A 24,751-nucleotide genomic window follows, 5' to 3' on the forward strand; every position below is an offset into this window, starting at 1 on the left:
GAAATTGTAATTTTAGATTTAAAAAAATAAATAAGTAATCTATCTGATATTAAACCTATTAGAGACAGATATAAATTGATTAATATATCTCAGCTAAGGGAGAGCTATCATTTTTACAATCTCTACTCAACACAAATGCAAAGCTGCATGCATCAGCTAGTTCTAGTATATTAATATGAATATAGTGGGATCTATAACATTGTCATCTTTACAGAGGCATATAAATGGACCATTTCAATTGCTAGGTCTGTGTGCGTACAATTGAGTCTAATTGTGCCCACACTGCCCTACTAGTTCAAGACCCATCCATCACTGAGGCTACACATACACAACTGCCAGTTACTATAGTATGGCATGTAACTTGGTTGTAATAAGAGTCATTTTGCAGCAAAAATGTCTTGTCTGATGTGCTATAGACTATACATACACTGCACATAAGAGTATTCTTTTTTATCATTATTTAAGGATTTTGTATTAAAACAATTTGACTGAATGCAAAGAGTATTAAAACAATAAATATTTTTTCTCAACTGTGTAATTGAAAAAATAAGTAAAACATGATTAATTAAAAGATTAGAAGATTTTTGAAGACTGAAATAATAAATTCTTACTAGGTTAGACATTATGGTGGTAAATAGTTTTATTTAGTGTTATTATTGAGTTATCACCTATTCAAAAATTTATTAACATTATTTCATTAATTGTTATTGTTACTTAAAAGAACATTTGTTTGTCCTACATCAGTACTTACTGTCAACAATGGCGTATTGGTTTAAAAGGCAATAATTAGAGATGATGGTCATTCATTGACTACATTCAAACTTGATAAAATAACATTAATACACTTTTACAGTTTAAAGAGAAAATTTATAAAACAACAATAAGTTATCACAACAAATGCATCGTATTATTGAACTAATAAAGACAAACGATAACCCTTACTCTGTAAACATTGAGCAACTAGTTTAGAGGTCAAACCGTCTTAACACTTCTAGTCGGCTGGTTCCGCCAACAAAGTTGACGATACTAAGTGCTAATGCTAATACATTAGCTAAATAAACTACTAAAAATAAGGTATAGACTGATAGGTGAACTACCTAGTAGTTAATTTTAATATCACTGATTAATAATTATTCCTTTGTATGAATAGACGAACTCTAGGGGTAAAATACTGTAATAACGTAGCTGGTAGTACATAACAATGTGATCTTGGTTACTGTGGGAGATTTATACGTATAAATCAATGGAAAATACTTAGTATCTAATCAAAAACTTATCAAGAGTAGTAACACATTGAATTGCATACAAGGTAATGAACAATATAGGTTTACATACCTTCATCGCAGAGCCCCATCTCCGTTTTACTTATTTTTAAGGCACTTATTGAATAAATTAATGAAAATTAACATGGAACATATAACGTAATGAAGAAAAATAGTTTTTTTAGTCAACAACTGGAATTAAATGACAGCTGACATTTTAAAGAAATGTCAATTGAAAGATGACATTACTCATCCGGAAGAATGAATGAATGAACAAAGTAAAAAAAAGTATAAGTATTGCCAGACATAAAATAGTTTTTAGCACGACATCTAGTGTTAAAGTCAGTAACTAAATTTATAAATAATCCGATAGATGGCGGGTGCAGTGCTAAAGTTTGCATTCTACACTATTTTGGCGCCATATTGAACGTAATGAATCGAGTTTATTTTCTTTCGTAAAGTTTACGGGGTTTTACGGTTTTCTTTTTGGAAATAATAAAAACCAATCCACCAAGGTAACGAGAACGACCATAACTAGCTGCTAAATAATTTTAACTCTAAAGTTTATTATTAGGTATTGTAATTATTTTTCATGTTTTAGATTCTACTAGCTTTCCGCCCGCGGCTTCGCCCGCGTGGAATTTTGTCTGTCACAGAAAAACTTTATCGCGCGCGTCCCTGTTTCAAAAACCGGGATGAAAACTATCCTATGTTCTTTCTCGGGACTCAAACTATCTCTATGCCAAATTTCATCAAAATCGGTTGCGAGGTTTAAGCGGGAAAGCGTAACAGACAGACAGACAGACAGACAGACAGACAGACAGACAGACAGACAGACAGAGTTACTTTCGCATTTATAATATTATTATATTATATATATTATATATTATATATTATATTATATTATATATTATATATTATATTATATTATATTATATTATATTATATATTATATATTATATTATATATATTATATATTATATATTATATATTATATTATATAGTTGGGATTCAACTAGATCACATCTTAAATATTTTAATAAGCTTAGTTGTTATTTCATTGTCAGCCTGTAACTGTGCTATAACTAAGTAGGCCTACAACGTAAGTAATATTATAAGTAGGTAATTACTAGCGGCCGCGCGGCCGCCGCCGCCCGGCCCGTGACTTCGTACGCGTGGTCCCCGTTTTACCGCCTCAGGGGTGGAGTTTCGTAAAATACATTCTTAGCGGATTTCTACATCCTTAACATACATGGGTACTTCTCATTTACACTCAAATTTGATGGTCACACAATAATAGTTCATAAACGGTATAAGTTAGAACAATAACTTTGAAATCAGGTGATAACATATCTATTTAGCTACATATAAAATAAATTTTATCGTAATAGAAGCAAAAATAATACGAAAACATCACATGAAACGATACAAAACGGGGTCATTTTTCGCATTCTCATCGTGTCACACCTTCGGTTGCAATGAAACATTTGGTTACTGCATTCACAATTTTCATTCAATTTGTGTGTAGCATATACTAAAATCATCGTAATTAAATATACTTTCCACACAATCGTCAAAAAAATATCTTCTTATAATTATTTCGAATTGAGGAAGGAAAATACGTTGGTCACACGATTTTAGGTACCTAAAATTTTGAGTAATCATACAAGATTGCCGTTAAACCGAACACCATCAACCAGTCACTGTGTTCTATTCGGTTAGCGTCAGTCGCGCTCCTGCCATTGCGGAGGTGAGATAAGTCGATCGTCGCTCCGCGAAAAAAATACGTAACTTTTTGTGATTATCCATAGACATTCCGTCGCTTGCTTGATCAATATTTTCTACCTCTAAAATTTAAACAATTTAATTGAAACTTAGGCCATTGAAAACTTAACACGTTAGACTTATTTGTGTAGTATTCGACTTGAACCGTTAAACTCAAATTTAGGGATAATGAATAAAAAACTAAAATTTTCGTCACCTTCGTGGCATCACCTTCGTGGTGTTTTATACACGAAGGTGATTTTAGGCCACGAAAGTGATTTCTTGATTTGGTTTATTTTAAAATATAATGACTGGTGTTTAAGTTTTTACAATATTTTAATAACGAATTAAATTATACGTGTTAAGTAGAGTTCAGTACATCAATAAAAAAATAAGGGCCTCGTATTTTTTTGTCTGTATGACTGTATGTATGTCTGTATATGTGACTGTGTATCTGTTTGTAAGATAAATTTAATCCGAAGTTTGAGTTAAAAGTTGTACAACAAAAATACGAGGCCATCTGGCATCAATAAATAAACATATTTTTTGTTGAGGGACTGATAAGTTAAGAGTTTTTTTTATTGAGGTACTGATAATCCTTTTTTTTGCTTCTTTAGCATTTCAGAATGCCACCAGTATCAAACCCTTAATATCAACCCCTTATATTAAGCCCTTAAAACCAATTGCGTAGAATCTTGTAACTTAGTAGGTGACGTTATCGGTAAAATTTTATCTTGTATTTAACTACCTACCTATTTATATTATGTTATTGCCATTTATCTATGAAAATAAGACAAAATATATGTTTTATAAATACTTAAGAGTCATTTACAGTAGTAAAGTTTGAAATAATTATTGCTGTGAAGTACAGAATCACTTTCGTGGCATCAAAAAATTCAAAACGTTAAAGCTTCCAAACCAGACTCACTATTTGACTGATTTACTGAGAATACACTCTTCACATCAAGCGCTACAATTTTTGTTTACAAAAAGTTGAAATAAGTTAAAAATAAAATTTGCCACGAAGGTGACGATGAGAACCGTGGCGATGAGAAATACCCACATACCTGCCATTTGTAGGTTTAATAGTTTCTGAGATTTCGTGATGAGTGAGGTCAGTGACCTTTCGCTTTATATGTAGATTTTACTTTTATTGTGTCCCACGATATCTCTTTTATTACAGGTGTCATCGGCTAAGCTAGCCTAGCAGTCTCCATATTTGTACAAGACGCGCGCGCAGCGCTCACGTGTGATTGTCAGTTGGACACGTCACGTGAACACCGCAATTTCGAAAACATACCTAAGTACCTACTAATTTTTGTTTTCCATGAATGTCTGCCTCCGCTCCTGTTAAGTAAGTAATGTGGGCCCGAAGTGGTTTACATTACAAGCTCACCTAGCTTACAGCTAGCGGGTATAGGTAAGTAATTGGTTGGTACTAAAGTATAAGTTTATATGAATAGGGGCAGTTATAGATATTAAGAAGAAAACTTTACCTTACATAATATTCAGAATATTATGTAAGGTAAAGTTTATTAGTGAATATTTTTATTTACTTAACTACTCCCTAGGTTGTCTGGAAGAGATCACATCTTAGCGATAAGTCCGTTAAATTGTGTCGTACCTACATTTCTTTCTTTCCTTGTTTTGTTTTCAGAAGCTGAGAGCATACCTATTCTGAACACGCAAACAGAGGCTTTTGCCTCTAGAAAACAGTAAGCTAGGTCAAAACCAGAATTTGATCCTACCTGTTTGTGCCTACACTATTTTTATTTGTATAGGTATACAAACAGTACATTCTAGGCTTGATCGCTAATTACACACTTGACATTAAGGTACAATCACGTGCAGTTGCAGTGCTACTAACCTATGCCAACTGTGCGCGCTTGGCCGCCCGCTATGCGCCAGCGCCACCCATCGACATCTCCGTGATGATGTACAGCTGTTCAACACATTATTTTTTTATTGTACAGTCAGTTTCATGTATGTTAGCCGCCTAATGTTATGTGAAACTTCGTTAATTTGACGAGGATGGATGGATCTTTGTTACTCTTTGATGCTTAAACCACTGAATAGATTTTGATGATTTTTAAATATAGTTTGAGATCCAGGTAAAACATAGCATAGCATCATTACAATTATAAGTTTAGTATCAGATAGTTATAGTCAGTGTAAAAGTTTTCGTAGAAAATATTTGCCCCACTTCTAAAAGAATAATGAATACCTACTTTTATTAAGAATAGTCGTCCTTGACAAGGTTTAATTAAGATACCAAAATAAAAACAATCCGCTTGGGTACAAAGTAAATTCCAGAACGTAGATAGGTACCTATATTGAGTTTAATCGTAAGTTGTTATAACAACAAACACGATTTTGGTCTAAAATGGATGACTAAAGATAAGACCTGCCTATCTACAGCTAAATTTCATCGTACCTACATATATTATGTTTAGTAATGATAACTTGAACGTAAATAAAACACTTGCAAGTGTAAAGAAATTCTGAAAAATAGTTTATCAAGTTGGTGATTTTGAATTCATGAAAACTGACTCGGCACCCGAGTATACTTAAAAGATGATTAGAAATTAATCAAAAAGCCGCATACGGCTACCAACACAGCCATTAAGAAAAATAAAAAATCTTGGCCAGAGCTTTACTAATACCTAGATCCGAAAATACAGAAATAAGATAGCCACGCACGCTATTCCAGAGGGAACCACAATTTAATGTTTCGGAACCTAAAAGCAAACACAGCTACAGGTACCGCGAAAACATATTTTCAGATTTTCGTAGCTGCTACGATCGTAGCTAGTCTGTAGCTTTTGCGTAGTATGCTACGAGTTTAAGGGTCATGATGACAGCACTTTTCTTTCTCTTTCTTTATGTAGGCATATTTTATTGTGCTTGGAAAAGAGCGTGAAAACATAAAAAAATCCAGATAGAGCTGTGTGAGACGGTTTCAGTTAGTTAGTTTATAATACATTATCTTGAAACTTTATTGTTATATTAAATTTCTTATTAACTAACAAATAATACCATTTTATTACGATGAGTGTGGATAAAAATCTCTGTGTCGATAAAAAAGCCCTAATTTCAACATAATTTAACAACGTTTTGACAGTAACGACAAAAGATTTTTGCCTTTTTTTGACGAATCTTTTGTATGAAGACTATCCATCTAGGCTTAATTAATCTAAGTACATTACATACTAGTTCCTTATTGAACTAAAATAATAATAAACTTAGGGTAAAGTATTAAGATTATTTCATAAGCCTCATCATTGACTTATAGACCTTGACTACAAATATCAGACGGGTGGTAGAGACGTTAATGTAAGTAAATATACAACATTGTTTACTATGTAATATACTCGTATACTAAGTATTACCCGTATTCACAAACGATGCTTGATTTAAGTGAAGCAGCAAATCGAACACACAGCGTTGAATAGAGCTCTGTGATTGGTTCGTGTGTCATATTATTGTGCGTCCACGCGCACTGGGAGACCTCATAGTAATGTTTGTGAATACGGGCGTATATCAAGAAGCAGTTTTCCTTGAAATGACTTGTCAAATTGTAACCAACATGTCTGACGTTATTAAACTGTATGTACACAATATTGTTTAACAACCATCATAGAAATGGAAGAGGGAGTGATTTCGAAAATTAATTTCAACATTAGGTAAGGTTTTTTGTTATTTTCATAAATCTGAAGGTAAAGCTGTTTGGACCCGTACCTAAAATATTTACATCGAAGCGTCTTGTTGCATGATTTTGTGTTTTTTACCAAATTACTCCGTGCATTCAACTCCCAAGGTCACTTTATACAATACAATGCTTTACTTGTCTTTTATGACCATGACGCATCTTTTGGGAAACAGAATGTTACTTGTGGTTAAACCACTGTTATGTAATATTTTTGTACTTATTTTGTTTTACAGAAACGAGTTGTATAGTTTCAGTCACCTAGACTGCTGTAAGTTGCTGTAAGGTTTTCGATCTGACTTCGAATCTGTTCTTAAAAGACTTTCCAGTCTTGCTTAAAGACTGTTGTATAGTTCATCGTGTCGCATGTATCATACCTACTTAAGTACTCGACTTTAACTCTCGCACTTGCCCAATTTTATTGGAATTGCTTCTATTGTCATAGGCTGTTGTCCTATTAATTTCGTTGCGGGTCCCATGACACTAACTTTCCCCCCGGGACAAACTTGACCTTCATTAGTTGGGTTTTTTATGGCGGTCAAGCTGTAGATCTTAGCTACACCAGGAGTTGCAGCGGTGGGAACGAGAGGTGGGAATAGTCCCGATAGGCTGTCCATTAGTCACGTCATCTGGAAATTTTGTCTTTACTAAGTTAGAGCTTATTTCTAGGAGTGTTTTATACACAAGATAAGATAAAATAGAACTTATTATTTAATTGCCTCATAATTATGCATTCATCGCCTTTCTATCTCAGTCCACTATTGAACGTAGGCATCCCCTATGCTCGCCAATCAGTCTGATTCTCGGCTACTGTCTTCCATCTATAATTAACCAACTGCCGAAGGGTCAGTTTCCTGTATTTATAAAAACAGGAAGAGGACCCTACATCCCCTCGAGATCCTTTGAAGAAACTGACCTATTGAAGCAGCCGGCGCGGTGGCATGGCGGCCGGTATGAATGGACCGCGTCGTTCTGACAGCGGGGTTATAAATGAACCATGTCATTGAACGACCGAGAGCTACCGTGCTCGTGCCAAACCATGATGCCAATATCAAAGTGACGTCACGAATTCTCGATGCACATTATTCATATCAACGTATACCTAGTTAAATCCGTTGCATAATAAAACATTAGGAAACGTTATTTTTGTATCGCATAGTACTCGCACCTTTCAATGTTATTATGCAACTGGGTTTAGTAACAACCAAACTGGAATATGGGACCATGCCAGAAACGGTTTGCCAAAATTAAGATTTATGATGAAGCTATCTATCATGAATATTATGTGGAAAACTGGGAAATTATTTAAGAAAATTTTTGAAATTAGGCTTTGTTTACGAATTCTACCTACATACATACTAAAATTAGGTAATTTATTATTATGGACGTTGTTATTTTTTTTTTGTCTTGAATGTCGTGCTTTGTATTTAGCCACGGCCACGGCGGAATGCTTATAAATTGCGCATAAATAAAATGTTATTCAAATGAGGTCAGTGACATTACGGCCGTAGATATCTGGACGAAAATGGATTAGATTTTCTTTAGATTCGTTTATGTGCCTAATAAGTTTCCTTAATATTTAAATTTACCAAAATAATTAAACATGCGACAGTGGAAAATATTTTACAAAACATTGATGTTATAAGTCTCCCCAAAAAACACTTAAAAATGCATAACACTTAAATAAACGCTTGACATAATTAAATGTAACTCTACTTACCTACCAAAACTACCTACATTACATAGCTACCATACTTAACACTGTCAGGCAGTCAGTTTAGTAGGTCTCTTAACAAACATAAAACAACGATTTTGGTAACCTACACCGTCAAAGGGAAATACCTAAGACAACATTCAAAACGCAATTTAATTTTCGTATTTTCCAGAGCTAGGTTATACACTCCCGTAATACCTTTTAAAAGTACTACACTACCTAACATTATATTTATTTGAAAATAAACTATTTCTTCTAATAATACCTACTGTAGTCAAGTAAGTAGAGTGCCTTGTCTTTAGCAAGTAAATGATATGCGCTAGGGGTCGACACCTTTATTGTTCATTCAGTCCAATTATACAATACCTACTCTTTAAACATACTGTCATTTATTCGGGTAAGAGTCAAACAAAAACCATAGGGTTTTGGTCCCTCTCCCTAAACATGTGTAAGTTTGTACAAGAACATGGAGAATGTGCTAGAGTCCTTAATTTGCCTTAATTGTTTTTGTCCGGTTATGAACTAAGCTTATTTTTAAAATCATAAAACCTGATGTAAGGTTTCAGAGGCAGTTATAAATGAAAGTGTAGTAGGTACGGTCTATCTGTGTCTAATAAAAAACTTAATTATTATTATACAGTCCGGAATGATCGACTAGGTACATTATAAGATACCTAATAGATTTTTCATACAATATAGTATGATAGACATACATAATTGGCATTAAAAATATATTTACAGCTATAGGCTATAGCTGTGTACTAAACACTCTTTTAGGCAGTGGCGGATTTACCAACAGGCTGAGTAGCTGAAGCCTAGAGCGAAAATTTTTAGAGGCGGAAGTTTTAATTCATAAAGGTTTTATTTCCTTTCCACTATTTTTTTACGTCGGTGCAAAATACACCAAGCATACAGGGGGCAAATTTTTACATCCGCCACTGCTTGTAGGATATTCCATTTTTATTTTCTATTGCGTCGGTAGTTTAATAAAGTTTGACCTTCTAGAATGGGATCCTGTTTACTTTGATTAGAATGTCCTTTGTCGCCTGTTAATGTGTTATAGCCTGACCAGGAACATAAAAACCCTGGCATAGAGGCGCTTCAATTGCATTTGATAGTGCAACACTGAGTACAGTCGTACATGTGTTAAATTAATAGGCTAAATTTATGTATCAGGATTCAGGATTACGGGCTAATTTGATATTTTCATAAATGAACGAAAAATATTATTAAAGGTAACCTGGTTTAAATAAATTAAATGAAACCATCAATCGAGCTAGTAGGATTTATTTTATTATTCATCAATAAACAAATTCAAAATTTGAATATTCAACTGCAATGTCTGCTCATGATGGCTTCAAACTCGGTACTTCTTTCCCAATTCCATAAAATTCAAAACTTAGAAAGTGACAAAAAACTTTAAAATAGGTAGTTGAAACAGACTAACTACAGCTAATTTTCATAGTGGACTGTACTATACGATAAACATGTCAGTCAATTTGACAACCTTTGTCGGAAACATTATTCAATGAAAATATTGTCCGAACCCTTAGTATTTCTCTTCGACAAATANTCCCGTTCCCGTGGGAATTCCTAAGTATACTATAACCTGCCCAGGAGTATGAAAAATAATTGTACCAAGTTTCGTTAAAATCCGTCGAGTAGTTTTTGTTTCTATAAGGAACATACAGACGGACAGACAAAAATTTTACTGATTGCATTTTTGGCATCAGTATCGATCACTAATCACCCCCTGATAGTTATTTTGAAGATATATTTCATGTACAGAATTGACCTCTCTACAGATTTATTATAAGTATAGATTGCGTCGGTAGTTTAATAAAGTTTGACCTTCTAGGATGGGATCCTGTTTACTTTGATGAGAATGTCCTTTGTCGCCTGTTAATGTGTTAAGTAACTTATTTAAATGTCTGAAAATTCACAAGATGTGAACGTGAAAACTAGAGATAAGTGAGAACTAAAAGAATTCCGTAGCAATTTTGGCTAAAGTTTCATCAACATTCGTCTATATAATTTTTGAGTTGACGCGTAACAAACCCATCTATCTACACAAGCTTTCGCTAATGTTAATAGATTTCCGGATTACATGTCAACATTCAACATTTTTTGTAGGCAATTTTGTTGAATGTTGACATGTTTTTATTGATTGTGTAGGGCAAAACACGCGTTAGAGCAGCTTTAAATGAGTTTCTAAACATTTCCGGGTTTTCAGCTATGCGTCTCTATGTACAGTCGACAGCTAATAAATTAGAATATTATTATGCATTTTCGCTGCAAAATTAGCTCCTATTACAACTTTACAACTGCCTAAGAATGCTAGTGTGAAGCTTGATGTGCTATGTATTTGTACAGTTGCTGATTCAATAGCACTAGCCTCACAATTATAGGCAATCACAATGAATTGCTGAGATCTGTAATTACAGTCATTGAAGTCAAGTGCATGCTTTTAATAGACCATCCTACCGACCCAACCTATTTACTAAATGCATTCTTGGTATAGAGTTGGAAAATATACCTAGTTCAGTTTCATTCCGGTTTACTTATTTTTATAGCAGGAATTATTAGCTACTTAAAACTATCATAAGTTATTAAAAATACAATGTAAGCTTGTCACATAATAATATTCTACAAAATATACAGTGTGAGTCACGTTAAAGTGTACATATAAAAATATATGAAAGTAGACTTATTTTTATCGATAAAAAAGAGGTCAAAATTTTTTTGGGATTTTTTAAAAAAAATTGTAGAATTTTTTTTCTTCCAATTACTTATTGTAAAGAAAACGTAATAACTTTTAAACTAAGCGGTATATCTTGATAAAATAAAAACAGTAATAATGCTAAATAACAGGCGATACTAAAAAAACACATGAAATACCCAGAAAATGCCAACAAATAATAACCCCGATCGAATTTTTGACCTCTTTTTTGTCGATAAAAATAGGTCTGGTTTCATCTATTTTCATATGTAAACTTTAACGTGACTCACACTGTATGTATATGTTACAGGAAATGTATGAAATCCGTCATTGTATACAATTCCTAGGATTTGTGTATAAGTCCTAAAATCACCCGGAAATGTGTGATGTAAATTATATTAGACACATTTCCTAGGAAATTTACACATTTCCTAAACAGCAATCGGAAATGTAATTAAGATTTCTTTTTTTTTCTCCGAAACTTAAAAGGCGCTACCGCGCCGCGACCGCTGTGTATGTGTAAGGTCGCAAGTCTAACTTAACCTAACCGAGACTTTGTTATCCAGCTACAGGAGTACTAAAACCTTCATGCCAATAATAGTTTAATAAAAGGGATGTTAAAATTAGAGTTTTCCAATTCTTCAGCGTAATATGCGTGATGCCGAAAGAAAGGTATGCCAATAGGCAAATATTTTTTTCAGCCAAAGTATAATAGTGCGAAAACAACTTTCAGGCTAAACAATAATAGTTGTGAGTTAAAAGTACCTATGGGCCAATGTGGTTTGGCTAAATGAAATTTTAGGCGTACTGAGGGGCACCCGATCACACGACCGCGCTTGTGCCGCTTAGTTTTATACATTTCCTAATACAATATTGGAATTCTATAAAATTCCTAGGAAAAGTATACATGTCCTAGGATATGTGCGTATTAAAAAATCTCTGAAGCAATATTTTATACATTTCCTAAATAGCTTCGGAATTGTATACATTTCCTAGGAATAGTATACAATTCCTAGAATACCATACATTTCCTGTAACATATATAATAAAATCAAAATCAACAAACCATTTAACTGGTACTTAGTCCAGAAATATTTAACAATTTTTCAATTTGCGATTCTTTTTCATATAGACAAAGGTACCTTACAGTGTTAGAAAACAACAATGATGAATAACAAATATACCTAATAATACCTATGTATAGTTATGAGCTCATTCGTGTCTACATAATCGAATTAGGTACTTAGTAATAAGTCACTAAGATTATGCTAAGTCGCAAAGAAATAGTGGTACATATTTAGATAGCCTTGTAGCTGAATGGTAATAGAATTAATTACAATAATTGCGATTAGTCTAGACTAAATTTAATATAAGTGGCTTTTGTCAGTGTAAGTTTGTTTTCGAAGCAAGATACGATAAGAATAAGAAGGAGATAAGAAAATGATAAGAGCCGTACAACGACCCGGATTCATTTGTCAGCATGAGACATGAAGATCCTTCACAAGTATGAACTTGTAAACATATTTTGCTTATTTACAAAGGTTTACACAAAAATAAGATAATTATAGTAAACTCTATTATAGTAGATAATAGAGTTTTATGTGATAGATACGGAACTTGACTGTTTACCTAACTCTAGTTCTAAACTAAGACTAGTTGAATTTTCCGGAGCATATTCGATATTGTATATCCACTCCAACAAGAAAAAAAAGCCAATGAAAAATCAATAAACAGAAAACTCAGTCCGCTCTACATTCTGGAAAATCTTTTCCGCACGTTCTTAGTTGCGTGCTAAGTAGTTTAAAATAAACTAACAAGAATATTGTAAAATGGATAAATAAGTTCGTTTGTCCTCAAAATTGACGCGAACGTTAAATTGTGCTAATGTTTTTCATACTTTTTTATCGTCGCCAAATCTCGCCGGTACAAGTTACTGGTCAAATTATGATTATTTTATGATAAGGAGACACTTGGGAGTGTTATCTAATATTTATGATAGTCCGTAAATGTAAGGCTAGTTAGTATACACTGCCGCTATATTGCTATAGAAACGTTATAAGAAACTATGATAGTAATTAACAATAAGACACAATCTTTAAAGTTCGGGTGATCGCGAAGTGTAAAAAGGTGCGCATGCACATAAACTCTATTGAAAATACTCTCTCATTACCAGAGACACTGGCAACAAGGTTCATGCAATGGCATGGACGATGGCATATTTCCATATTAAGACTAAGGGTGGTGAATGAAATCGTTTTAGACATTAAACAGTCTGAACTTATAAACACAACAAAGAACAGACTATTCCGAAAGACACATGTAGAGCTTGTGAGCTAGAGACTACCAAAAACAATAAAATGTAAGCGATATGGATTTATAACATTCTTATCTAAACTACCTAGGTATTAAAAACAGTTTCGTTGTTTCTGTGATGTTTCTAAGTAAATAATACTCAGTGACACCGCGTTATCTCAATTTATGGTTGCCCTTGGGTTATATAAAACACAAATATTCATAGTAGAGATACGAAAATAACGTAGACGTAGAGTACTATAATACATCAATGACTTTGAGTTTAATATGTTTACAGATAACTAGGACAAAACGCTAGATTTTCAGTTTTGTTCACATTGAATCATCTTATGACGATTTTTCACAGTAAACCAATTATTGGTACTAATGGGGTTACTAGAATTGGATTTTAGGGTAAGTTTTTGTAAATATTATGCTAGATTGATGATGATGAACACACCTTAAAAATAGCTATTCGTTCAGTCGACGCCATAAATCCGATTATATTTTTTTGTAAATTCACACTTATTACAACAAAATTAAATGCCCCAGTGATTAGCTGGATATGCTGTCGTCTGAGCCTTGATATGGTTTGAAACGTGACCGATTAGGTAGTTAGATAAGCTGCTTTAGGTTGTAGCTCACTCGGTGTCAAACTCATAAAACTCATTTATTTTTAACCGTTTTAAAAAAAGAAGGAGGTTATTGCAAGTAGGCTTTTAAAAAGCAATTTTACACGTCCCAGTATTCATTTTACCACTACTCGGGACAATAAATGGGCCAGTGAACAAAGCCATTAAAGAATAGTTGCAGTGCCCAGATAATCGGTATCCACGGTATCCATCGGTACTCACCCTGGCTTCGCACGGGTGTATAGTGTTATATGCATTTTTCTTGAATCACTCTATCTATTGCTGAAAACTGCATTAAAATCCGTTCCGTACTTTAAAAGATTAAGCACACAGCGGGAGTCTGTTTTAACTATGTAAGATTTTACAGCTGATAGAGTCTTGCCAATTTGTTTTGTCAATAGTAATAAGAGTTATCATATTCACAGACACTCCTAATGATGAGGAGTATAATCGGTCAGTCAGTGTCCTCTGATACTATTTACAAACATACAAAAATAACTTTCTGATTCATTCTTGTTTACTCAAAATAACAGAAACAATTTTATTGATGTCTATACCTGTAGGTGCTAACTACTCGTAGATAGATAAAGTAGGTACCAACTATATAACAGATAATCTCAATAAATTGTTGTGTAATATATTGCAATTGATAAATAAATCAACCGAATAGTGGCTTACCGATAAGATAAAAAACTGAAATAGTTTTTAGACAATAATTTTAAAACATACTTAATCAGGAATAAGAATGTTGTTTTGAACACTGCAGTTCTAGTGTAATAATAGGACATCACGATATAATATTATGTAAAAATATTGGACTCAACCACGAAGTCAGCTTTAAAGCTCTATTATGTGCTGTAGTGTCATTAAACCAAAACACATTAGTAAGAAGGTAACAAGTACACGTTACAACGCACGCATAATTATTATTGAAAATTGTAACATATTTTTTTACATACAACTGAAACAAATTTTAATTATTTCAAACCTACAAAACCAGTTTTCAATTTCTATAAAACGAAGATTTTCCAAATATTTCGGAAAAATACTTCAGCTTAGTTCACACGCCTTTATGTAATTAGTTAAAAGACCGACAAAAATGTAGAGATACTGTGGTTACACAAGGATGGGTTAAATAAATAAATATCTTTGGACAATTTCCTAGATTGTGTGTAATAGGGGTTATATTCAAAACCACTCAAATAAATGCTTAACAATCACGAGCCCATAGCATCGGTAGCACCAATAAAACGAGCTTAACTAAGCACTCTCTTGTGACGGAGAAAATACAAAATTTTTGTCTCCATAATATTACTGTGTCAATCGCGGACGCGTTAAGTAGGTAGTAAAAAGTGTAATTTCGATGTAGGTGTGTCTCAATTCAACACGCAAGCGTGTTACTACCTACGCTACATGTCTTGATTTCGGTCCCCTCTTTTTTCGTCATTAGTTTTGCATTAACCGCGAGGTCACGGACGGGCTCATCATGTTCACCGAGGATCCGGTGTGCGTGGTAAGTTCAACAAGTAGGCATCTACACATATTCAGTATTTTTGAGTTAAATACACTAGACCGCAAAGAAAAAGGGTCGCTTAGAAAATCTTGTAATACAGGGTGTCCCAAAAACAATGGATAACCCTGTAACCATCGATAGGCCTCGCCATGGTCTCCCTAACATCCAATTTTGACCCCAGTAAAAATATCACCGTTATCAAGATTTNACTCGAGTGACTGCTATTGTACGCGTCTGCTTCGTGCAAAAAATATTAAAATGTAAACAATTAAAATTGTATAAACTTTAAATAATCTATAGTTTTAAGGTTAATTTTGTATTTCTCTTGTAAGTGAATGTAATTCTTTTAGAGAAATAAATGTCTTAAACCATTAAAATATTATGCTAGATTGATAACAAACCTTAAAAATAGCTATTCGTTCAGTCAACGGCCTAAATCCGATTATATTTTGTTGTAAATTCACACTTATTACAACAAAATTAAATGCCCCAGTGATTAGCTGGATATGCTGTCGTCTGAGCCTTGATATGGTTTGAAACGTGACCGATTACATATAGTTAGATAAGCTGCTTTAAGTTGTAGCTCACTCGGTGTCAAACTCATTTATTTTTAACCGTTTTCAAAAAAGAAGGAGGTTATTACAAGTAGGCTTTTAAAAAGCACTTTACACGTCCCAGTATTCATTTTACCACTACTCGGGACAATAAATGGGCCAGTGAACAAAGCCATTAAAGAATAGTTGCAGTGCCCAGATAATCGGTATCCAAACAGAAAAGAAGGAAGATGTAACAAGTCTTGGACGTGCTCCAGCTCCATGCTCTTTACTACAGTCGTATAGTATACGATAGTTTACTTTAAAATAGTAAGATCGTATACACCTCTTGTAGAGGTAGTAGTAACCATTTTTCAGCAGAACTAGTCCTGAAAACGGAATATTTTCAGTATTTTCAGGAGTAAGTTTATCCTGAAAATGTTGCCAGGGCGAGTCGTTTGTATAATAAACTACTCACCCTGGCTTCGCACGGGTGTATAGCACAGTAGATAAATCAAACAGTACGGAAGCTTCATACAAACGCTCGAAATCAGACTCACGCACACAGACGCACGCTTTACACGGGCTCTAAGCGAACCTCGCAGTCCATCCGTCGCGAGTGTCGCGCGTTGTGTTTTTTTTTAATAATAATTTTATTGCATGCACGTTCCGCTGTATTTTTAAAAAACATGCCACGAGTGTATTGCGTAGTATACGGCTGCTTGAACTCGGCATCTTCAAAACCAGAACTTTCATTTTTTAAACTTCATAATAATTCTGAATTGTAAAAATGATTAAATATTACTTTTTAAATAAACTGCTTACATCTGATTTTGTANTTAAGCACAACTTCGTCGAAGTCGAAAACTTAGGAGAGTCTTAATGGGCAACCAATGAAGCCATTAAAGCAAAAAAATCTTTTGTATGAATTATTTCCGATTTAATCAATTTTTGTGTTTAATTCTACTGGCCTAAAGGTAACAAGTACACGTTACAACGCACGCATAATTATTATTGAACATTGTAACATATTTTTTTACATACAACTGAAACAAATTTTAATTACATATTTCAGATCCACAAAACCAGTTTCTATAAAACGAAGATTTTCTAAATATTTCGGAAAAATACTTCAGCTTAGTTCACACGCCTTTATGTTATTAGATAAAAGACCGACAAAAATGTTGAGTTAATGTGGTCACACAAGGATGGGTTAAATAAATAAATATCTTTGGACAATTTGCTAGATTGTGTGTAATAGGGGTTATATTTAAAACCACTCAAATAAATGCCTAACAATTATAATAGCATTGGTTAAACATCGGTAGCACCAATAAAACGAGCTTAACTAGGCACTCTCTTTTGACGGAGAAAATACAAAATTTTTGTCTCAATAATATTAGTGTCAATCGCGGACGCGTTAAGTAGGTAGTAAAAAGTGTAATTTCGATGTGGGTGTGTCTCAATTCAACACGCAAGCGTGTACTACTACTGTAACTACCTAAGCTACATGTCTTGATTTCGGTCCCCTCTTTTTTCGTCATTAGTTTTGCATTAACCGCGAGGTCACGGACGGGCTCATCATGTTCACCGTGGATCCGGTGTGCGTGGTAAGTTCAACAAGTAGGCATCTACACAGATTCAGTATTTTTGAGCTAAATACACTAGACCGCAAAGAAAAAGGGTCGCTTAGAAAATCTTGTAATATGTATCTTCAAAAGTAACTGATTAGCTTTATGAAATATCTAACCTAACCGACCCTTTTTACGGCCCAGTGTATATCATTAGGTAAGACCTAATTTTTTTATTCATAGTTAAAATAACAAATTGTTTAATTTTGCTACTTTAATACCTACCTAGTTAAAAAAATGTAGTAAAAGTCAAGCTAACCATTGTTCGAAAAACATTTTTTTCTGATATTTGATTTTTGGTTATTTTTTTGGTGATTGACTATTGGTAATTTTAACTACGAATCAAAAAGTTTACGTTAAGTAAGAAAAAAGTTCCGCAAGTTGAAAAAACGTGCGTATTATCTTATCTTTTTAATTAGTATTATTATTGAGTTACACAATTTTTAACTGGTTTAAGTCGTACGTTATTATGACGTGGGCGGGTTCAGTTTCATTGTGATTTGGTGATATTTGGTAGAGCTTTGCGTGAAAGGTTTACAACGCGCATTCCTTTGTTTTTTATGCTTTTTTTTACAACAAGGTATTATTTAATCCCTAGAAAGTGATTGTGATTACAAGCTGTAAATGTAAAGCTGAAAAAGTTGACTACTAATACCCGACTGCGTCACAAGGAGGGTTATGTTTTTTGTAAGTTGTGTTTGTAAAAAATCGGTTATTAAAATATTGCAATTCAAAATCCTCGTTCGTAATTAATGTAAATATTATACATAAAATCTCAAATTAAGCTCGAGTGCATTATCTCCAAAGGCAATGGCTTCTTGCTCACGAAGCGAAACATTGTTTTAATCATTTCGGGCTACCTGGACCATGAATTAGGCAATCAAGTAGGTACGGTCACTGTGCTATATTAAATTAATATACTACCTAATACGTTACTGATTATATAGGTACCTACAAATATCATCCAAAAACACATTCAATGTTTTCTATTAAACTACACTCAGCGGCACGGAATTTGGCCCAAGCCTAAACAACCAGATATGAGGCCAAATAGGTGTTGTATACCTAAGTTTCGTGTGACATGTTAACAGAACATTTGTTTTTGTCAATTTAAGAGGCTAGAATAATAAAAAAATGCGTCTGTTTAACTTTTTTTACTCTAGAAACGCATTTCGTTGTTGGAGCGTAAAGAGTACGGGTAAGTTTAAATTAGATATTAAATGTTGTAAGGGTTTGGCGTTTTGTTTTTTGTTTCTAAATTAATCTTAGGGTTATTCTTGTTTCCATAATTTGAGAATAATGTCCATTACTTCAGCTCAAGTTGCTCAAATAGTGTTGCTTAGAAGTCAAGGGTGTATGCAGCGGGAGATGGCGGAAACTTTGAATTTATAGCGTACAAACTTAAGATACACGTTAAAAAGGCATGACAAGATCGCCTTTTACACAAGAAGACCAAGAAGTGGGGAATTAAGGAGTAAATCAGCTCGCGATGACCCGATAATCGTGCTTGCAATATCAAGAAATCGGGTTCTCACTACGTTTGTGATACGCCAGCGTTTACAAACAGCAAGCCCAGTGAATGTTAGTGAGCACACAATAAGAAGAAGGATGGAGGATCATAACCTGCATACTCGAAGACCAGCTCGAGGACCAGAACTTCTCCGATACCTTCGCGAAGTGCGACTTACGTTTTCTAGAGAACATGCAAATTGGACGCAAGGCTAATGGAGTAAAGTTCTATGGATCGATGATTGCAGAGTCACCTTAAGAGCTCCAGACGGCCGTGGAAGTGTATAGAGAAGGTGCGGAGAAGAGTTACTACGCAAACAGACAGTTTTCATAAAGAGTTTACTCCATTAGTCTAACGTCCAATTTGCATGTTCTCTAGAAAACGTAAGTCGCACTTCGCGAAGGTATCGGAGAAGTTCTGGTCCTCGAGCTGGTCTTCGAGTATGCAGGTTATGATCCTCCATCCTTCTTCTTATTGTGTGCTCACTGACATTCACTGGGCTTGCTGTTTGTAAACGCTGGCGTATCTCAAACGTAGTGAGAACCCGATTTCTTGATATTGCAAGCACGATAATCGGGTCATCGCGCGCTGATTTACACCTTAATTCCCCACTTCTTGGTCTTCTTGTGTAAAAGGCGGTATGGTCATGCCTTTTTAACGTGTATCTTAAGTTTGTACGCCATAAATTGAAAGTTTCAGCCATCTCCCGCTGTATACGCCCTTGACTTCTAAGCAGCACTATTTGAGCAACTTGAGCTGAAATAATGGACATTATTCTCAAATTATGGAAACGAGAATAACCCTAAGATTAATTTAAAAACAAAAAACAAAACGCCAAACCCTTACAACATTTGATATCGAATTTAAACTTACCCGTACTCTTTACGCTCCAACAACGAAATGAGTTTCTAGAGTCAAAAAAGTTAAATAGACGCATTTTTTCATTAATCTAGCCTCTTAAATTAACAAAAACAAATGTTCTGTTAACATGTCACACGAAACTTAGGTATACAACACCTATTTGGCCTCATATCTGGTTGTTTAGGCTTGGGCCAAATTCCGTGCCGCTGAGTGTAATTTTGGTTAATAATGTAGAGTTAAGTAGATATGTAACTGATCTGGTTGTGAGAGAATTAAATAAATGTATTACGCAAAATGTAGTAAGAAAATGATATTTATAATATTTTATTGAGTTATTTTTCTTTTATATTACTCTTCCTTACATTTTGTTTGTTGTAGATACGGTGACACAATAAAGATTACATAATAATAAAAGTAGGTATGTATTAAAGATGCGATAACGCGTCCCCCGCAACTAAATACTAAGTTGAAGGTAAATAACTTTTTCACGTTACTTGTGAGTAAAATGTGTGATCAAAAATTAAAATTCATGTAGGTACCTATGTGGATAACAATAAAAATAATTTATGTATAAATACACAGCACATCTTCCTTTACGTAGCAGCATCCTCACCTGAATCAGTTTCATGTCGCAAATGCAACGTCAAATGGATTTGAACGAGGTTTATACAATACAGGTATGTACACTCATTATAAATCTCATTGTACAATTAGATAAGTACTTTATACTAACTTATGACCAAACTTTATAGTTAACTGCCGCTATAATAAAACCGGAAAATGCTACAATGTGGCAACATTTTGATGGGCAAGATTTTTAATTGCAGAATAACTGCCCTTCAAGGCTGATAAGTTAACTTTGATGGCGACAACGCAAACATTCGTTATTATTATTTCCAAGGACAGACTTACAGAATTTCCAGCCCTAAGTAATTTTTTGTCGATGGTTGTAGAAAAAAATACAAATGATTGATTAGTGTTACCCTAATGCAAAGCAAGAAAGTTCACTGAAAATCATAAATGTCACTTTCACTTATCTGGACTGCCCTTTATTCTCAAATTCGATTTGACAGGACAGGTATTGGAATATTGGCTTTAAAGGAATAACATTGCTGATATATCATTCGTCTCTTTTCTAAAGTCGGTCCTTTTAAATTGGGCACTTTGAATAAAGAAATCTTTAGAAAAGAAGAAAGCTACTAATAAGAGGGTTTGTGTCAATCACTCAAGCAATGAGGTACCTATCCCCGAATGAGGTACCGAATGTCAAAAGATTATCTCATAGTAAACAGCGCTAACAGATGATTATTTTTTTAGTGTTGTTGGTCAATATTATGGTGTGTGGCACACATCACGTTTACCAGTTTTTATGGTGGTTACACTATCAGTTCGTTAGTTTACCGAGTTGATGTATAAAATAATTAACGGGTTTAGATGGATACTTAAGTATGCAGAACGAGTTAAGTGCTTTCTATGTTTGTATATGTATTTAAGTTTACGCTAATTTCATATTGATCATATTTTATGTTTAGTAAAATACTTACATTTAACATAAATGAAAAATGTATCAATTACGTACTAAGGTAATTTAATACATACTGCTCATAGATACTAAACAAAAACTATCTTCGATAACAATGTTATAAAAAATTAAAGATAAATTATTAACTAGGTAACGTAATATTTTGCAGCCGGATTTGAATACCGAGGTTTTGAATAAATGAACAATAACACTAATTTATACCAACACTTCTCAACTTGTTCAGTTTGCTTACGCAAATCGCGTTATTTAATATTTACTTATCTTGTGTAATTTTAAAGCCGGGTATTTAACTGAAAATACCTAGGTGTACGAGGATATACATTTATGTTTTCTGAATAAGTAAGTATATTAAAAGTAAATATTACTCACCTAGAATTTGTAGAAAGCTATCCTCTAACCTCATAGTTGAGGAGAGGAGGTAGTCCGTCCCCTCCAGCTCGCTTGGCGCAAGAACGTCGCTCCTCATATTGCACCTTAACAACACAGCCTTAAAGTTAAATATCGAACACCGTAACGTCTATAAAGACATTTTGTTTATCCGCCGACAACAATTTATCTGGCACCACAACTTTTGCTTCACACACTCCGAAAACTTTATGCAACGATTGAATACCGAAAGCGTTATTACGTCACAACATTGCACTGTTCCTGGGTTTTGTGAGTTTACAATTCTGCAAGTCAGTCCGGTGCGACGTCTTGTTCTTGTGTGGTGTCGGTGCGTACACCCAGTGGAGCCGGTTATTAACTGTTCACGTGTGGTACATTTTGTGATAACGCGGAGATTACGCGGCCGCGACTGTCGTGGCGCGCGGTGTTCTGCCGGGCACTCCTACTAGCGCGCGCATCAGCTGATTCGTCCACTATAAATAATATGGAACTATTTGGATGCAGTTTAACAGATACTGACACCCCTAATTTAAACCTCGTTGACTGTAGGCTAAACGTTACGTCACAATGGAAAAAATTGTTTTCATAATTTTCTTATAAATAGTTATGGTGTATAGTGCGGTTGCTAGCTCGCATGCACTTGATAGGATGCATTGAATTAATTAACATTAAATTGCCTTAGCCTTGAAAGTTAAACAGATCAGATGCAACGAAGGAAAATATTTTTCACGTATCTTTAAGACAGAATGAGACAATTTCGCTTTAAAAATGTTTTAACGCAGGTATCAATTATAATTTCAAATAAAATGTAGAAAACCAAGTAAAAGAAGTTTAATGTTATGTCTAAGCGCTATTTCAAATGTGCTTCCAACAATGTTTCAGTCATAATAATAATATGGCTTTAGAAATATTATTTCATAATGAATAAAAAATCTCACATTCTTACCGTAAGTTAGGGTAAGTGCGCTAGTTTTCGTCCAATTATCGGAGTTGCCAACTTTGTGATGCGAAATGAATATCTTAAAATACCCTTACTCATATGTATCATATGTCATTTTAGTCCTTNTTTACTAAGTTAAATTAAAAAATGATAAGGCATCCAATTTAAACATATTTAAGGAATCAACATAAACTTCATGTTCTTGTACCAAATTGGTTGATAATAATTGTCGATGAAGTGATGTTTACTGAGATTCAAGGGCAAGTTTATGACTCCATCTTTGTTTTGTTTTTGCCGTCTTAAAAATCATAATAACATCGAAAAGCAACAATATAGTGCTCGTGCGTTGCTAGGTTCCTTACTTGTAACGATCATACCTAATTAATTTAATTTAGTTAAAAATAAATCTTATATCCTTCGCGTAATTTATGATATCGCCAACAAGGCAACTAAAATGTTGATATTTAAAAACCAATTATAAGCTTCAAAATAATAAAAGATGACTATGAGATTGAATAAAAGCATCGTTTAACACTAGTACAGTTACATACATACATAAAACAGTGGGTAATAAAAGTTTTAATAGCTATCTGATGACGTAAATGATGTTTCCGCAATCCTTCTACTCTTACTTGTACATGTGGGAGTGAAAGGCATAAACATCACCTGTCGCCAGTTCGAAATAATCTTATAACGTACTCGTATAAGTAGTAGATTAACCCAAATGGCAATGATTGAGCTTACTCCAAGCACATGAGTTTATTTTCGTACTTAATAGGCTTCAAATGTTGTAGTCAAATCTACCTATTGAAAAATTAAATTAAACATTAATAAAATTTTTCGTCCCTTAGCTTCGTTTTTAAAGGAAATCAGTCGCGTGGGAGCGGGCATCCACGGATTAAGTAACAACCAACATAATAGCCAATATGATCCCTTTGGACTTGTATTTTAAGGTTCAATATTCCATAAGTCTAAAGCTGACCGGACCCTAATTCAATATTAAATTATCAATTTATCAAGTATATAGTTAGAGGGGCCCAAATTGTATGATATTGTCTATGATATTAGTCTTCGTGCAAGTAAACGGTTACAGTGAAACATAAACAATTATTCTAGTAATTATCAGGTAATAAAATAAGTAATATTTTATATGTGTCTAATAGCTTTTTAACGTAGAAAACTTTAGTAACTAAGTTAGGATTAGTTTATCAGTCCTCGTGACTAAACTTTGCGATTAGCGAACGAAAAATATCAAATGCGAAATAATCCGTACTTGGGTCAAGATAGTGATAGTACCAGTGACAGAAATACGCTATCGTAAATTATTGGGGATAAAGTAGATTAAATTTACTATGACGCATCCTAAAGTCCGGCTGAAGTGCACTGTGTACTTGCACTTATCTGTTAAGTAAGAAGAGGTGTAGAAAAGGATTTGCTGTAGAAAATGAAAATAGGCTTTTAATAAGTGGTTTTACACGTCCCAGTATTACTAACGCTACAACTGCTTCGGGATAATAAATGGGCCAGCGCTGAGAAGAAGCAGCGCAAGAAACTCAATCAACAACGTAATGTGGAGGGTTAAGAATATACCATCCAGTTAACTACTAGTGGAAAATTAATTTTGATGTTGAAGGGACGACTGCTGCTCATCAACAAGCTAACATGGAATGTTAACGTTAGTTGATAGTACTAATTTACTGGTTGAGTTTAATTAAATTTAATTATAAAGTTCATTCAAATCGGA

General features: G+C 33.9%; 1 protein-coding gene across 2 annotated transcripts in view; it reads right to left on the minus strand.

The window, feature by feature from the left end:
• The window catches only part of LOC114364755 (transcription factor HNF-4 homolog), a 56,901-nt gene extending 34,385 nt beyond the window's left edge, over nt 1–22,516 (minus strand). Inside the window, exon 1 of one of the 2 annotated variants that reach the window (XM_028321058.1) lies at nt 22,050–22,516. In XM_028321058.1, coding sequence (XP_028176859.1) covers nt 22,050–22,146 — 97 coding nt within the window. In that variant the 5' untranslated portion in view covers nt 22,147–22,516. Of the gene's footprint in view, nt 1–1,335; nt 1,512–22,049 lie in introns of those variants that run through there. The other variant, XM_028321064.1, reaches the window with a different exon arrangement.
• Nucleotides 22,517–24,751: the final 2,235 nt, after the last annotated feature.

This window comes from Ostrinia furnacalis, unplaced genomic scaffold (assembly GCF_004193835.3).
Source record: "Ostrinia furnacalis isolate ACB-3 unplaced genomic scaffold, ASM419383v2 OfSCF0436, whole genome shotgun sequence".
NCBI lineage: Eukaryota > Metazoa > Arthropoda > Insecta > Lepidoptera > Crambidae > Ostrinia > Ostrinia furnacalis.